The sequence below is a fragment of the Melitaea cinxia genome, chromosome 24 (assembly GCF_905220565.1).
Source record: "Melitaea cinxia chromosome 24, ilMelCinx1.1, whole genome shotgun sequence".
Lineage (NCBI taxonomy): Eukaryota > Metazoa > Arthropoda > Insecta > Lepidoptera > Nymphalidae > Melitaea > Melitaea cinxia.
Window position 1 is genome coordinate 9,257,825 of NC_059417.1, and position 19,150 is coordinate 9,276,974.

Sequence of the window (19,150 nt, forward strand, 5' to 3'; positions counted from 1 at the left end):
TATTTTTTATAGTCAAATTTATTAATTTGCATTAAAAATTTACAAAAAAATTGGATAGAAAACGACCGGACTTATAGTTTTAGAAATATGAAATAGATGATTATTATCCGTAAATTATATGATATCCTTATTATTTAATATTATTATTATATATTTTCAGAAAACTTTATCTAATTGTTATTATAATAATATTTCTCTTATATATTATTTTTGATAATGTCGATAAACGTAACATCTGAGTATTGATTATATTGTTTCATTATATTAAGGCTGGGCCAGACAAGTCTATTTTAACTGAATTGTCTATTACTACCTTTTTAAAACAAAAAATACAAAAAAAAATATATCTTAATTATTACTGTTTAACATTGAAATTTTAACCAAATTTATACATATATCTGCTCGGAGTCTCTTATTCCAATTCACAATATTTTTAAATATCTTCTTTTTACTCCCAAACACATGAAATGTAAATTTAAAAGCTATTAAAACAAGACAATGACATTTAATATTGATGTAAAATTGTGCTTAAAAATTTAATTGTCAGATAACAAATTTATTACTATTTTTTATACTTATATGAAAACCTTTATATTTATTTATTATACTTTAAAATTGATATTTCTGCACGAACATTTGTGTTACGTATAACAAGTCTTATGTTATCGATTGTCTGGCACCAGCTTATGTCTAAAAGTAATCTTAAGTGCACGTGTTTTATAAATTTAAATATTTTTATAACAGAATTTTTAGATTAAAATGTGCTTTAAGTGTTTTATGAAACGACTTACGATTTATTAATTATATCTATTAATATCTGTGATATCAAATCTTATGTATTACGAGAGCAAGCAACATTTTAATGTAAGTTACCTGAAATAAAGATTTATTTATTTACCTTTGGAGATGTATAGCTTTATAAATAAACTACGGGAATAAGAGAGATGGCTATCTGTCTAATTGTTGTAGAAAATACCATTTGAAAATAACTTCGTCAAGCAACTGAGCAGGAAAGATATATACGTTAGATTACAAGAGTAAGAGGGTAAATGAATTATCAAATTTCTAAAACAAGCAACATTTGAATATTGGTTTTTTAAATCCTTATGAGCAGGTTAGATATATATGGTAATCACAGGAGTAAAAGTGATGGGTAACTGTCCGAATTTTTATGGCTTTATTGTTATTACTCTTAAGTAATTATAAGATTCAATATCACTGATTGTTATGTAATTATTATTTCAACGCTGATAAATATTACTAACTACAATAATAATAATGATCTAAGATATATTTTTTGTTATTTTCTCATAACATCTTAATAGTTTAATATATTATTTACATACTATATTCTCTAGAAGGCATAGGATTAAAAAACACGTGGTCCTTTAATTATTACTAAGTAAAAGCCTTAAATTACTGGGGTTTCTATAAAATTGACCGAATCAAATGAATGCGATGACATTTGATACATTTCCAAGCATACATATAAGTAACTGTGATATAAATATGAGCGATATATATTAATATTGCCTCTCCGATGGTGCCTACATTTATTTAGTTCAGCTCACTTCAGTATGAATTTTTTAGCTGACTAAACATTATCATATATTCCTGATAGAAATTTTATTACGAAGTCTTAGAGTACTCAGTATTCGGTACGATTTTCTGGTTTAGTACTCTACACTTTATACTGACAAATGCTAAGCTTGTAGTAGACTGTTTCCGCCTTAGACTTGATAGTGATATTCTAGGCTGACGCATTTTTGAACTTACATAGAAAATTTCTTACGATTGATTTTGAGCGTCATACCTGGTTGTCAATGTTGACTGATGCGTCGTGAGACTCTTAAAGGTACTTGATTATTATAAAATGTAAGACAGAGTCCTCTTTACCGTATCTTAAGAATATTTCTGACTTGTGAACAAGCTAGTAAACATACATTACACAATGTATGTCTGTCATTCAGCAGTCTGAATGACAGACATACTGTCATTCAGCGTTTTTACAAGTTCAGATTTAATTGTCAGAGAGGCCTTAATAAATCAGGATAATTTTTTATATGGCATGTCATGTCAATAGCTTAATTTAAGGTAAAAGCAAAACTATGTTGCCATATAAAAAACAATTAAAAATAGCACCAAAATAATTATATCTTTTTTACAGTTTTTCATCATTCGCTGATATAGTATTATTTACCATTTATTTTTAAGATGGTGTATCCCATCTCTTTCTTTCACATAATACTCTCTTTCATACATACAACAATAAACATAAAATATACATGACGGGATAAAACGTACAATTTTTCAAATACATTTCATTAGCATTTCATTTAGCGAAAGTAGTATAGTAATTGAATGACCACGATTGGGATAGACTGAGAAAAGTACATACAAAAACCGGCTGAAACTGGATTAAGCAACGGAAAAAATTCACTTGTTATCAAAAGATTTTACGTAGATAACTCTTTTTACACTGTTCATACGGTATATATACTCAGTTATTGTTTTTGCCAATTTTTTCTTAACTGAATCTACATTTCGAATCGGTAATAGCTTCATTATCAATACAATTAATTCTTTAAAACATATGGCAAGTATTATGCACCAGCCGTGACCGTCTGTAAAGTTTTGCAAGCTGAAATTAGTCCTTCTTAAGTATTAACCTTTCAATACCAAAAAAGGACAATATTTTTACCAATATCACATAGAATTGAAAATACTCGAGCTTAAATTGATAAAGTGCAGGAGTTAGAAAAAAAAAGTGCGTGCGTACAAAGTACACATGTCAGAAGTGAAACTTCTTTGGCAAACTAATTTTGAAGTCTCGTTTATATTTATAGAAATCTAAAGCATTAGATTTCCGTTCCAGGGCCATCGAATTAGTTTGCAATGTAATACTATCGATATTAATGTAACAAACCTTTGTAGTTTCTATAGTACACGCTAGGTGGCTCTGTTGTTCGACGAAAACGTTGCCGTTTCATCAAAACCTTGCACATCTTTTTAGGTTTCATCCGTAAAAATTTTACCCTTATACGCCTAAAGGAGTTTAACTCCAAACACGGCGCTGTATTGAGATCCCGTTAATCAAGACAATAAGGTAATCATATTATATTAGGTAGTGATATTGTTTCCTAATGTTTACGCGAATTTCAGTCATTATAATGAAACAACTTTTTCGGATTTTATCGCGGTTATTAACTTTTAGATGCCCGACGTTTCGAATACTTTATGGGAAGACTCCCAAAAGTAAGAACAGTAATCATAAAATATTGCAAAATTTCTTTAAAATCACTCTGCTAAGTTATTTGCTGAGGTATCGAATAAACAAATTTCAGTTATTTAATGAAAACGCATACCCATATCTTAAAATATGTTTCTACCCACACGCTTCAGCCTGTAATATCCCAATACTGGGCATAGGCCTCTTTCCCCGTGTAGGAGAAGGATCAGAGCTTAATCCACTACGCTGCTCCAATGCGGGTTGGGTCTACCCACACAATAAACACCAAATACATTGTATTTTATAATTATTCACGCGAAAGCAAGTCACGATTCGATATATCGTATCGAACAATGTAAAAAAGTTTAACGAAAATTCTGGTTACACATCAGGTATATAAAATGATTACAAATTATTCTAAGTTTAGAAGAGTATTTACAATTTTATTATATATTATAATATAAATAAAATTTGACTAGAGATTTCATTACGCTAGGTTGATATTGACTCCGACGCCGGTGACAAAATCGTCCCTTATAAGCGGAAGTAGGGCTGTGTGTCTGTAACAAGAGAGAAATTGTGTTAAGGTTATGAATAAATTATAATTTTGTACCTTAAAATTAAACCACTAAACCATTATTATCTTCGTTTATACAACTAGATCGGCAAACAAGCGTACCACTCACCTGATGGTAAGCGATTACCGCAGCTTATAGACGCCTGCAAAACCAGAAGCATCGCAAGCTCTGGTCACCTTTCTCACCACAGGAACATAACACTGCTTGAAAGCAGTATTATTTAGCTGTGATGTTCTGAAAGTTCGAACTTTCAAAAAAGGAGGAGTTTCTCAATTCGATTGTTTTTTTTTATATGTTACCTCAGAACAATATCTATAATATTTCCCGCTGTGACCTACTTTAGTTGAACACATACATAGAACCAGGTGCGAGTAGGGCGGGTGCAGTATACAAGTAAGGAAGGGACTCACTCCGGCGCAGGCCAGGGCGCGTGTTTGTGCGTAGCTGCGCGTGCGCGTGCGAGCAACGTCATCACCGCCCGCTTAGTCGGCGACATGGCGGCCCGCGCGCCGAGCAGAGGCCGCTTGCGACCGCTCCCAACCCCACCCGCCCCACCCGCACCTGGGAACAACGCGCTTTTTTTAGCAAGTTTGCTTGAGCAAGATTGCTCGAGAAAGTTCTTTTGTATAAATTAAAATATATCTTAATGTTAAATGGCAAATAAAAAAGTGATATAAATCTAAAAATGAATTTAAGATGCGACAGTGAATTGAATTTGATGAAAGCATCAAAATTTTGATAATGGCCAAAAATAAGATTAACTAAAATATGTAGTAAGTAAGCACATGCGCTTAAATAATATAAATTGTACTTTTTATTTTTTTATACTTCGTAGTATGGAATGAAATTGTTGACTTTAAAATGCTACGATTTAGAATTGGTATGTTCCCATTTTAATAGTTGTCATCCAAACGAAAATGAATAAATAAACAAACCACGGGTTAAATCCCCCCCCCCCAAATGTAACATAATATAAAAACTTATTTTTCAACGATGTTTATCAAATGACCTTTACTTTTGTAATAATTTATAAAGTACCCGAAAAGCGTTACGAGTAACATTGTATAATCTTTACAGAACAAAAGTCCATCACAGACGAGTTCGGTAAACAAACGATTTGTTATTTCGTTTCTGCGGCAAAAATAATGCGTCACGATATCTGCGAAATATTGCCGCAACAAAAGACTTCGAAAGAGATTTTAGTACACGTCTTAAGTTATAAAATAAAAGCGAGTTTTAAATACAGTTAAACGATATAATGACTCTCTAAGTTACAAGTATATATTGTCTTAAGTTTTGTAAAACCGAATAAAAGAAAATTAGGTAAATTGCCCTTTCGTTAAAAAACTTACTTTGCGAAACTATTCAACAACATGCAGATGAAAACTTGCATTTGTTTAACAAAACACCTCAAACGTAGCCAGCAATAAATTGAGAATTCTGAGTCAGGAATCACACAACTCAAAATGGCTTATAAAAGACACATGATTAGCGCAACAGCCCAATTTTTGTAAACCAAAAATGACAAACAAATGTCCTGTCTGCCTGATAAAATGCAGGCACCGTAGCCTATGGACTGCAATACCAGGTGTTTCACAAGCGCGTTGTTAACCCTTTCATCCGTTCTTCGGATCTTTAGCTATCTTAGTCACTATAGAAAGTAAACTCTACTCACGAGCAGTATTAGTTTGCTATAGCATTGTATAAGGTACTTTTTCGAGTTGGGTTGTCATATTTTGTATAAGATACTTTTTCAGTTGGGTTGTCATATTTTGTATAAGGTACAGTTTGGTTGTAATAAATTTTTATAAAGATATTTTCTACTGCCCCACCCGTTCACATGCTGTAAACCATTGTAATAAATCTTCATCAAATACTAGTAAAAAAAAAAAATTACGGTTACTGCCTATAACTTGTACCAAAACCGATTTTCTCATTACACAAGGAAATTTGCGGGCGGAGTTTTAGCGTTTTCGATTGTTACAGTCGTTCGGACTTGTATAAAAGAGCCGTCAGAAGGACGTTTAATTAAATCACAAAGAAATTGAACGACTGATATCGTAGCCTGTTCTGTGGCGTCGTTTTAAATAAAACCTCCGTGGTTACGATGTAAATATTCAACCAAAATGTTTTTAGAACTTTTAAAATTTATTTTTTTATAAAGATGGGTAGATAAAAAATATTTTATGGTAGATACGCCGCAGATAAAAAAAACTGAAAAGTGTAAATCAATAATAGAAATAACAAAACAATCGAATCAGCTCATAACTTTTATTTTTATTTATAATCGTTTTAAAATGATATCACTAACATTTTCTGAACGGACAAAGTTACAGTTACAAGGTTATACGAGTACTTACTTGTAATTTGAATGGAGCTAGTTAAACAGAGGGAACTAGATGTTTTCGTTACATTATTAGTGGAATTGATGAGGTAGAGAGAAGCTAATTTAATAGAACTATGAATATTGAATAATATCCGTTTCGAGTGGTTTAATTCAATAAAAGCATTTTTTTAAGCAGAGCGATCAGCGGCTTTAGGAGCAATTACTCGTTTTTAACCGACTTCCGAAAAAGGAGGAGGTTCTCAATGCGACTGTATTTTTTTATGTATGTTACATCGGAACTTTTGACCGGGTGGATCGATTTCGACAATTTTTTTTAATCGAAAGGCGATGTGTGTCATTTGGTCCCATTTAAATTTATTTGAGATCTCACAGCTACTTTTTGAGTTATATCTAATAATGCGTTTTTACTTGACGCTTTTTTCGTCGACCTACGTTGTATTATACCGCATAACTTTCTATTGGATGTACCGATTTTGATAATTCTTTTTTTGTTAGAAAGGGGATATTTCTAATTTGATACCATGATAAGAAAACCAGGATCTGATGGTGGAATTCTAGAGAAATCGAGGGAAACTCTCGAAAATCCACAATAACTTTTTATTGGGTGTACCAATTTTGATAATTTTTAATTTAATCGAAAGCTGATGTTTATCATGTGGTCACATATAAATTTTATTGAGATCTGATAACTACTTTTTGAGTAATCTTTGATAACGCGTAGTTACTTGAATATTTTTTCATCGATCTACGTTGTATTACTCGTCGATGTAATTGAAGTCGGTTTTTTTTCGTTTGCGAGCAAACACTATATATTTAGCCGTATCTTTATTGGTTAGCGATATAATTATGCACATCTCTTCAAGATCACTTAAATTCAAGATGATAATTATTTTTATTAATGATGTGTTATTATTATTTAACTGTTCAATTAACATAATTATAATAATCAATAAGCTTTAGATCCTTTACCTACAGTAAGAAATATTTGTACCGCTGCAAATGTATACAAATAAATGTAGAAGCAGGTTTTTTATTCGGTTATTCTGCGAAAAATAATGAACCGATCCGAATAATACTTATACCATAAGATGCAGGTTACTTCAGAGAAAGTTTTAGTATATGATATGTTGGTGATGACTTATCGTGTAAAATAATATGAATATAGGAAATATGGAGGTGGATATGCCGAAATCGAACGTGCTTACCTATTGCGCCAAAACTTCTACAACGTGATAATATGAGTAACAAACAATTGCAATTTCGTTGCAGGTATATCGACCTTGTATTACAAATATGTGTTTGATAGCTTTTAGCAGAACATTAGGTAATAGTATAATAATATAGCTGTAGTAGAAGATTTGCACTATTGGAACAAACCCTATAATTTTCATAAATTGTGAGATAGCATCGATGTAATAGCATAGCATAAGTTATATTTTAGTTTTGTGGTCGGTCAAAATAAGGTCTATTGGTTTATATATTAAATGGCTATTGGTTCATTGAGTAAGCTCATTGCAAATTTTAAGAAATATAGAAAATTATTTTTATGATACATTTTAATGATTATCAAAAGAATTTTCGACATTTGGATTCCAGTTCTTATTTATTGTATTTTGGAGGGATTTTGCGATTAATAGTACAGTAACTTTATAAACAAAATGAATGTTTCAGGACTATGAGAAAAACGAGACATCTTTATAGGAATATAATATCATATAATATATTACATATGTTATGTTTTATTAAGGGGTATAAAAATAAAAAAAGGTTGAGAAGCACTGCTACACCATTGTTCACAAGTCACTACGGAACGGAACGGAACGAAGTACCGATACATCACTCTTGAATCGGAACGGAACGATGCATCACAGCCTTTCTTAAAACGGGTTTTGTGTTAGCTTATCTCATTTTAGCTTGAATTAGGATAATTTATATTCTCGTATATAAGATACCTTGTAAAAAATTTGTGACTAAAAGTTGATTTTCATTTTGTTTTGTTTTTTTTTTGTTTAGCTATTTTTTTCACATAATTTCCTTTTAATCTTATCTTGTTCAGTAAAAAACGAACGTGGAATAAATTTTGGATTAATATTACTGGACATCTCAAATACATTTTGAGAATATTTCATTTCTAAAAATGTTATCGCGTATCTTTGGAGTGTGTTTTAAAGTTAATTTTTTTTTTCTTAATTTACTAGCGATAATAACATAACAACAAATAACATAACAACTATGTAAATTGCTTTTTTTATATAACTAGGTCGGCAAACAAGCGTACGGCTCACCTGCTAGTAAGCGATTACCGTAGCTTATAGATAGATGTCTGCAACACCAGAAGCATCGCATGCGCGTTGTCGAACTTAAACCCAATCCTCCCCAGGAGCTCTGGTCATCTTACTCACCACAGGAACACAACACTGCTTAAAAGCAGTATTATTTGTAAGGTCGAGGTACTTTCTGTCGGGTTGCTCCAGATTTCAAGCAGGATATTCCCTGCTGCTAGTTCAATGTGCCTTTTTTACGTGGGGAAAATCCATCATGGATATCCCCGGCGCGAGGGCGCCAGAGGGTTATGTCAGACTCCTACTGATTAAAAAACCACCACGTGTAAGCAGTCATCCGCCTGGGTGGGGCGAGAAGGGGTCGTGTTAGCATTCGCCTCTTAGCCTCGCCCCGGCGGTAGGTCCGGATGAATCTCCGGGCCCCGGCACAATGGTGGGGGTGGCCACGCTCACAACAAGGCCACACCTCAGACATGTAGGGTCGAGTTGTTCGGCCGGCCGAAGTCCCTCGACTATCGGCCGGCGACTAGTTCGATGTGCCTTTTTTTTTGTTTTTTTTTTCGTGGGAAAAATCCATTTTGGATTCCCTCCAGTGCAAGGGCGCCAGAGGGTTATGTCAGACTCCTACTGACTAAAAAAAGCCCCCACGTGTGAGCAGTCGTCTGCCTGGATGGGGCGAGATGGAGTCGCGCTAGTATTCGCCACCTCGCCCCGGAGTTCGATGTGACCTACCTTAACTTAAAAACAGTGACAAAAATGCTTTCATAGTTATTATAGAAACGAAACTAGACTTTTTAAATATAATATGGAATGTTATGAGAAACTACATATAGACGAATAAATTGCCAAATTTAACAAACAATACTTCATTAGGTTTGAGAAGATAATGTATTTTTTATACTTAATTGTATATATTATTTATTTTCTGTCCAGCACGACTATCTAATACACACATTAAACGTAGCTCTAAGACAGTTACAGATTATGTAGTACAACTGGCTCATGGCTACTTCGCCGTCTCTTCTAGATAACTCAAACATATAAACAATGTAACTTTATGTAATATAATAATAAGAACTTATGGATAATGTGCTATATAAATGACGTACCGACCTTGCGTCGCAAGCGCATGCACGGTTGCCGGCTTAACGCCACGCAACGCCGGGTGAGCGTGCAACATTCCACCAAGCACGGGACTACTCAAGCCCAGGATGTCACCCCCACCTGGTTTAGGTGTTAGTAAGTTAAAAGTTTATTTACTTAGGGCCGTCGAGGTGATATAAGTTTTAGTAGCATTTGTATAAGTTACAAAGTTATTATAATTAGTATGATTTTTGTGTCAATAAAAATGTTATATACAGAATAGTATGAAAAAAAAATTATGCAATAAATTCTAGTATGAAGAAATATAGTTAAACATATACAATTTAGTTATAAGTAAATGGGGACGCTGGATGGGGAGCCTAGGATGTCAGCCCCGCCTGCTTTAGTTATTGGTAAGTTAGTCGATTATTTAGTTAGGAATGTCGAGGGAGTAAAACCTTTTAGTGATATATGTATATATGTATATTTTTATTTTATTAGTTAATTAGTAAGTATTATATAAGTGATAAACAGTAATAATTAGTGTGTTTTAAAATGTGTAATTTAATTTATATTATATTATGTACAATATTTTGTGCAGTAATAATTATGAAGAAAAGTACTTAAAATATACAATGAAGTAAAAAAATTAGTTAAATATACAAACCCAATATGGAGTTCTGTGTGAGCAAATGATGTGTAGGTGGTTGTTGTATCACACCACCTCCGACCAGGACTCCATGGCCAGCGTGACTGGGAGCCAGCTGCTAAAACACAAAAGACATAAATAATTTATTTAATTTTCAAACGAAAAAATAAACTGACATCCATTTACATTGACAGTATAGTACAATACTCGTTATCGAAGCTAACCCAATAACCACTCGTCAGATCTAGCTGAAATTCAAATATAACCAAACGAAAGGAACCAATTTTAAAATAATAATAATAATAAAAAATAATCATCTTACTCGTATATTATGACAAAGTAAAATTTAAAAAAGGGCTATGATTATTTTCCCAAGGAACGTGATCTATAAAGGCCACAGAATCCACTATTTGAAGGAACGCAATTAGGAGTCGAACATATATACGTCATCAAAGGTCGAGGTTATAGGGTGAATGATTGAGTTTTTATTACAATTGATTTGTTTAGTTTAACGATTGAGTTTTTATTAAATTTAATATGTTTAGTCAAAGTCAATCAATTGTATTTTCTTTTTAATCGACTATATACTTTTCAGTGAGAAATATTCAAAGCGGCGTTGATATCGACTATTGAACGAATTCGTTTCAAAAACTTTTCATTCTTTAAAAAATGTATCTTAATAAATTAAAGAAATAATTGAATAAGAAAATCAAATGATAAAAAAATGTTCTGTGATAAAAGGCTGATTTGTTATAATAATGACCATTATTGTTATTCGTTTGCTCGGAGACGGAAAAAAACCTATTTCAATTTACATCGGTAAGTAACACAACGTAGGTAGTCAACAAAATAGTCAATCAAATGCGCATTATTTGGGATAGCTAAAAGTGTAAAGTATAATCTCGATCAAATACGACTACACGTCAAGCATCAATTTTAAATTGAAAATAAGAATCGTCAAAATCGGTCCAAACAACCGGTACAAGCGCAAAGGTTAAAACGTTATGAGGTGACATAAAAATACAATCGAATTAAGAACTCCCTTCTTTCGATGTCGGTTAAAAATATGTAGAATACGGTACAAAGCAGTATTTCGAGATGTGACTTCGCAGGAAGACTCTTTCGCGTGATGTGTTGTAAAAAAAGAAGGAAAAAAAGTAATTTTGAGCTTTTGAATCTCAACGGAGCCGAGCAAAATTACTCTAAACGTGCTGTATTTCAGTTTTGGTAAATTTTCTTGATCTAGATCGTTATGATGCATTAGATTACGATTGTGGTGAAGTGCTTGCTTAAACTAGACCTGTCCTAGTTATAGATACTTTTAAATTTATTGCTCTTGTGAACTAAGTTGTCATGAAAAATAATTTAGCTAAATATTATTTAAATTAATATTATAAAGCTGCAGAGTTTGTTTGTTTATTCAAACGCGCTCATGTCAGGATCTTATTATTATACAATGCTTTACAAAATAGCAACACTTTCTATTTTTTTTTATATTGAAAAACATTACATAAAATTTTCATCCAAATTTTTTACTGGTTTATGAAGAAAAAAAAAACTCCAAATAAAAAAAAACTAAAACGAGCCTTTTTAATTTAAAAAATATATTTTGACACTTTTACTCAGTACGTGCTTCGACTTGTTATAAAACTTATTACAATTAAAGTCACGCCGTCTGTCCGCCTGTTAATTATCTTCGAGATAAACTGATGTTTAAACTCTAAATAGAAACTTGTAAACAGGATACCGTATACTCGACCTACATCTTAGTTTCAAAGCGAAGACTTAAGTGTTCTTGTTAAAATGTTTGTTACTTTGTTTTTTGACTTGAATGCTCTTCTCCGATTTTGAATAGGGTAATGTGATAAATGACATCCCCCAATAATTTATAGCAATTTTTTAATTGACTTCAACAAAGGAGGAAGTTACTCATTTCGACCGTACATATATATATCCCCAAACATACTAATAACTTCGTCGTTTATGAAACGATTCTGATAAATCTCTTTTTGTTGGAAAGAAGATACCCCAAGGGCGTTACCATGATAAGGAAACCTGGATCTGATGATGAAATCGAGGGAATCCCTCGAAAATCATAGCGACGACTACGCACTAGCGTTTGTTAACTTTTTCGTCTGCTTACGTTGTATTACTTGTCGATGTAATTGAAGTCGTTTTATTATTATTATTATTATAAAAAAAAATATGAGGAGCAAAATCTGCTGAACAAATGACCTCGTTACGATTTTTTTAACTCATTTTCGATAGATGGCGTTATTAGATTCGTTTATTTACCATTTGACATGGTATTAATCTTTTTGTTAGACTAGTAAGCCTTTTTGTGCTTATTTAGACAGCCGATCTGAAGGAGTAAACTCTAGTCATGCGTCGGAATTGACACACACACGGTTTTTTAAATTGTTTATAAATAAACTAAAACTATTGTTTTGCTCTCAAAAAAAATACTTCAACTTACATAGACCAATAATTCAATGTAGGTAGACGAACAAATAGTCAAGTAAATACTCAGTATTAGAGATAACTCGTCACATCTCAATAAAATTTAAACGCGACCATGTGTTGTTGTGCATTCAGCATTCAGCCTGTAACATCCCGCTGTTGGGCATAGGCGTCTTTTTTCATGTAGGAGAAGTCAGTCAGTCAGCTCAGCCTATTGCAGTCCACTGCTGGACGTAGGCCTCCCCAAGTTCGCGTCAGACATCCCGGTTTTCCGCAATCCTCATCCAGCCTATACCAGCAATCTTACGTAGATCGTCGGTCCAACGGGCCGGAGGACGTCCCACACTGCGTTTGCCAAGAGGAGAAGGATTGGAGCTTAATCCAACACACTGTTCCATTGCGGGTTGGCGTAAACGCGACCAAAAAGAATTTTATTATAGTAATCGCTAGACCCCATAATAAGTTATTAGGTATAATAGAACGTAGATCAACGAAAAATAGTCAAGTTATAACGCGATATTAGCGATAACTCAAAAGTACTAGTCAGATCTCAATTAAATTTAAATGGGACCACATGACACTCACTACCTTTTGATTATAAAAAAAAAAAAAATAATCGAAGTCGATCCACTCAGTCAAAAGTTCTGAGGTATGAAAAATACAGTCGAATTAATAACATCCTCCTTTTTTTGACGTCGTTTAAAAACGACTAGTGTTTTAGGTATTTTTTATCTACAAATGGTAATACACAAAATGAGGGTCTGATCGATAAGCAATAATTTCTTTTCGGGTAGGGTCAGCTATGCACATGAAATACTCCTAGTATAACAGACATATATAGGCTACGGTAACTGCTTATCATACTAGACTACTAGGTATTACCTAGACTTATACTAGTATAACATAAGATGTAGTATAAGACAAGAAATATTTTAAAAATTATGACTTAAGGGTCAAAGCGATAGCTATGAAGGCTGGTTAATAAAAGTAAAACTTTAATTGTAGTTATAAATCCAATAAATTTGATTTATAGAAGAATTGAAAATCATTCATCACAGCATCATCACAGCAGCCTTTCGCAGTCCACTACTGGACATAGGCCTCCACAAGTTAACAAACAACTCATGTGTTTTGCCTATAGTCACCACGCTGGGCAGGCGGGTTGGTGACCACAGGGCTGGCTTTGTCGCACCGAAGACGCTGCTGCCCGTCTTTGGCTTGTGTATTTCAAAGCCAGCAGTTATATGGTTATCCCGCCATCGGTCGGCTTTTTAAGTTCCAAGGTGGTAGTGCAACTGTGTTATCCCTTAGTCGCCTCTTACGACACCCACATATTCTTTGATGCCGTAACCACACAGCAAACTGCAGCAATTGAAAATTATTACTTTTATCATATCTCATAGGTGTACATAAGTATATCAAAATTTAGTTCAAGTTTAGCTTTTTACGCTTCACGCTTTTTCTTAGCTTCACTTGTATGTTTGTAACTGATTCCTTTGGACTTCATTTTGACCCACTTTAAAACTTCAGATTTCATTTAAACTTACTTTAGTACTTCATTTAGACTTATCGAGGACCGATGACAATGCATTAATTTTATAAGACTATTATTCCATTATATCCTAAGTAGGATCATCAGGATTAAATTACCTTTCTTTTTAGGTTGGTTTATTTTTAAAAGCTTGCCTTTTAGTTTTTTTTAACTATTAGTTTTTCTGTTATATTTCACAAAAGCCACGAGCTCTTAGTTGCCCGTGCCATTTGTACTATGTACTAAAAATATTTGTTTTATTATCGTCGTCCGTTTTTTTTACAATAGTTTAACTTCAGACCAGCAGTTCTAACACTTTAACGCTAGGATGGTCTGACACTGATACCTTTTTGTTGTTATATTAAATATACAATAATGTATACATGTAGACATAGTACAATAAATATTACATAGTTGATAGTTTTTTATTTATCTCAATCTTAATATATATAAATCTCGTGTCACAATGTTTGTCCGCGATGAACTCTTAAACTACTTAACCGATTTTAATCAAATTTGCACACCGTGTGCAGTTTGATCCAACTTGAAAGATAGGGTATATTTTGTTTTGATATATGTAATTATTATATTTAAGTAAAAAAATAAGGCGATACGAAGTTTGCCAGGTCAGCTAGTATAATATATAAATTACGCGTCACGTTGTTTGTCTGCGATGGATTCCTAAACTACTTAACCGATTTTAATCAAATTTGCACACCGTGTGCAGTTTGATCCGACGTGAAAGATACGCTATATTTCATTTTGATATATGTTATTATTATATTTAAGAAAAAAAGGACGGTACGAAGTTTGCCAGGTCAGCTTCTCGATATATAGATATATTATAGCCATAAACGCTCGTGAATCTACGTTGGGTCACTATTTATTGTATACTATTAACCAGAGACAAAAAAAAAAAATTTAAGGCTTTTACGTACCCGTAAATTAAGTAATATTAAGTATTTTTACCTTCCGCAACAGTTATTCTACTGGAGTAACCACAAAGGCGTGGCTGAACAAAGAACAGGAAGGAACTAGGGATGGCGAAAGAGGCCGATCTTGGCTTCCGGGCTACACTCTCTATAAAAAATGTATCTATAAAAACTTATAATAAATACCAGGTATAAATACATTTTTCGTTAGGTATATGGTACATTATAAAATAGCTTCTTTCAAGCACAGCAGGAAATATCATGCTCGAAATTTGAAGCACCTGACTGGCAAAGTAACTCAACTTTACAGAAAATCACCTCCGAATATTACTGCTTTCAATAATATTGCCTTCCCGTGGCGAGTAGGTTTTGACTAGGGTCAGCAAAGCACTTACTAATTTCCAGGTGATCGTTTTTTTGACACTTTAGTACTATAAAAAAATCAAAGCTTACCTGATGATGAGCAGACAGGTGCTCGGGTGCAGGTGTAGGTGCAGGTGGGGAAAAGTCACGTACGTTGGCGTTGTGATTGACCATTGCGGGCAGCGTCGCTTGAGCTGGCGTTGGTGGTGCTGCATTCAACTGAAACAAAATAAAATTCGTCAGTTAAACATTACAAGATTTTAGATCTTTACTTATTTAACTCAAATATTCATGCATGCCTTATTCCAAATACATGCTTGGCTATAGCTTCTTTTGTTTCTTCTGGATTTCAAAGTTTACTGAAAAAATAGTAGTCTGAAGTTCTCGAATGTACGAGAGAGTTATGTTTGACATCTTTTTAGATTTTGATTGTGAGTTACGAGTTGAAAAATATATTTAATACGAAAATCGCTGCTGAATACTTTATTTTAGACATTTACATAAAAAGTTCTTGAAAAACTAATATAAATACTCTTTATTGTACACCTAAAACAACCTTACAAATAAAAGTTATATATACAAAGAAAGATGTAAAAATGCGATCTTATCGCTAAAAGCGATTTATTCCAGACAACCTTTGGGTATAGGACAAGGTGTAAAAAAAGAGAAGCGGTAGGGAAGTGTACAAAGAGTTGATGAAGAATTGGCAGAGTTTACGAGCAATATTTATTTATTTATTTTTTACATCTAACATTACAGGCAGAACCCATTGGAAAAAGCATTGTAAAAAGGAAAAAAGAAAAAATATATATACAATATAAAAATAAGAATTAGCTAACATAACCAACAATTCTAAAAACAAAAACAATGTAACAGCAATAAAAAATAAAAACATTAAATCCTTTACTTATAACGTATTATATACAAAGTAACTTTTGCGAACTCAATCCATGAACAATAAAAAAGGTCTAGTGTATTACATTTAATTTTATTGTTTATATTTTTATTACTATTAAGTAATGTGATATAAAAAGATATAAATACACTACATATATACATAATATACATACTTAAACACATTACTCATATTCAAATAAATAAATATATATAAACTCTTAAGTTTGTACCTATACATAAAGAGGGCCATGACCCACCGACAAAAATTGAAAAAAAAAAACCAGCACAACACCTAGAAATTGCTGAAATTTGTCTCAATTCAATTTAATTAGAGTTCGTTTTATTTATCGTTATTCGGTTTTTTTTTTCAAAAAGTAGTCTGGATGAAATGGCCCTATAGCGAAGTCCGCCTTGAGTTTTATTTATTGGTATACAAATAATATTATTCGTATTATATTGTACATTTGATTATATATTACAATGAGATATATTTTTTATGTATTTTTATTTGCTTACATGAGTCAAAAAAATTAATACAAAAAGTTACAATTACATATAAATATATAACTTAATCTATCTGCTTATCTGCAAGGATTGTCTTGAACTTTACTATCAGTTCTGTTTCTGGCATCAATTCAAATAAGGTATAGGGTAATTTGGTCGGGAGTATCTTGACGTTATCAGCGTTAATACTGAGCGATCTTTTGTTGGAGTCGCTTTTCTCTGGCCCGTATTTGTAACTGTCTCCTAATGTGTTCCAATGTCGTACTGATTATATTTATACTTAAATGTTAATTTAGATGTTACGTGCTTGAGATAAAGTATAGAGTGCCTTGTTGAATATCGTTTTTGGTGCTATTTTTCTGTAATTAGTTGATGGCTGTAGTATTTTTTTTATATCTAGGTATTTAAAATATTATGGAAGTACATCAACTTTACGCTTTGGCGACTAAGGGATAACACAGTTCCACTACCATCTTGGAACTTATAAAGCTGAGCGATGGCGGTATAACTATCCAACTGCTGGCTTTGAAATACACAGGCCGAAGATGGGCAGCGGCATCTTCGGTGCGACAAAGCCAGCCCGGCGGTCACCAACCCGTCTGCCCAGCGTGGTGACTATGGGTAAAACATATGAGTTCGCGTCTTTTTGGCGCGAACTTGTGGAGGCCTAAGTCCAGCAGTGGACTGCGATAGGCTGAAGTGTGACATCAACTTTACAAACGATAACAGCTGAATAGTACTGCTCTAAGTGTTGTGTCCCTGTGTTGAGTAATACCTTACTGGCTATCGCCAAAGTTTATACAGAGGGTCGGCGACACTCTTGTGATGGCACTAATATAACCTCTTACCATCAGGTGGAAAATAGTTTTTTTTTGTGTACAAAATTAAATAAATATATCAAACTAAGTTGTCTAAATGCAGAATTTCGTACAATTTATATGTCTTTATCAAAAAGAGAACTTTGTTTACAAGGGGCACTCCACTTAGTGTAATGTAACGAAACTACTTTGGAATTTTGGTAAGTGCATTGAATCTAAGACAACAACGACTTCCAAAAAACTGTTATGAGCTAGGTATATGAAGCCGTACTTCACGAAAGAACTAGTCGCCAACGGCCGAACTTAGTACTACACCACTGACACAAGTACGCAAAAATCATTTAATCACATTTAGTCCCGTTAATTAAAGTTTACTTCACAACCCAAAAAATTCGCAGGTTTTTTTAACTAAAACATTTTATTCAGCATTCCAAGTTCACCTTTCGTGTAGTCTGTACTTAAAAGTAACAATGTTACAAACAGAGTAAAATGGACAAAGATTTAACACCGCTTTTTACGAAGTTTAAAATAAAATCTTAACAAGAGAACGAATGAAATCTCTCTTCGTTTCAATTTGTGTAACTTTGTTGCAATTCGCTTTATATTTGTATTCGTGTTCCTTTTAAGATAAAAATTCAATTCCCAAATGGTGACAAGATAGGGCTGTCAATCGTTACGTACGTATCTATTCTCCGGAGATTTCATGCACTTCGATTTGGATTTCTTTAGTTGTTATTCTTATTTGATTTTATAATTTATTTAAAAGAATAACTCCGGAGTTTGCGGATTATTCTGTGCAGAATGTACATTTTGATTTGGTGGTAATTTCATTTTAATTATAATTAACTAGCCGACCCGTGCCCACTTTGTTGGGCGTTAATTATTATTTTTGTGATGCAACAATAAAGTTTTCATCTCGCTCGCATTTCTCCGACTTGATTTCCATACATTATTATTTTTTACTGAATTTTTTGTGGTCAATAACATTAAAATCTAGCCTATATCACTCTTGAATAGTGTAGTTTTCTGTTAATGAAAGAATTTTCATAATCGGATCAGTATTTGCGATGATTACCCACTACAAAAAAACAAAGTTAGAAACTTTACCTCTTTATAATATTAGTATAAATTATGGAGAAATTTTCGAAAATGTTTTTGTAGCCTACAAATAAAGTTCATTTGATTTTTATTGTCTTCTACAAATAAAGATAAAACGTTATAATTTATTTTATTCACACCGTGAAATGTATTCTATAATTATAAAAAAACGTATGCGAAAATGTTTTATTAAGCAGTTTTTTCCTGTTCGGTTTTAAAAGCTTTTTAGTGTTTCGTGTTCGGAAAATGGTTTCAAAAATGAGTATAGTGGAATTTACGAAAATTGTTGTCTGTCTATTGTTAATGTTTTTAAGATTTATATATATTACTAGCTGCCCGGACAGACTTCGTTCTGTCTAAAGTTATTAGTATAAATTAA

The 19,150-nt window shown here is 32.8% G+C and overlaps 1 protein-coding gene across 1 annotated transcript in view; it reads right to left on the reverse strand.

Moving 5' to 3' along the window:
• Positions 1-3,496: 3,496 nt before the first annotated feature.
• LOC123665383 (KH domain-containing, RNA-binding, signal transduction-associated protein 2) overlaps positions 3,497-19,150 on the reverse strand; it is a 43,963-nt gene continuing 28,309 nt past the window's right edge. Inside the window, exons 6-10 of the mRNA XM_045599696.1 lie at positions 15,545-15,673; positions 10,187-10,283; positions 9,550-9,660; positions 4,218-4,368; positions 3,497-3,789 (exon numbers count right to left, since the gene is read on the reverse strand). Coding sequence (XP_045455652.1) covers positions 3,717-3,789; positions 4,218-4,368; positions 9,550-9,660; positions 10,187-10,283; positions 15,545-15,673 — 561 coding nt within the window. The 3' untranslated portion in view covers positions 3,497-3,716. The remainder of the gene's footprint in view (positions 3,790-4,217; positions 4,369-9,549; positions 9,661-10,186; positions 10,284-15,544; positions 15,674-19,150) is intronic.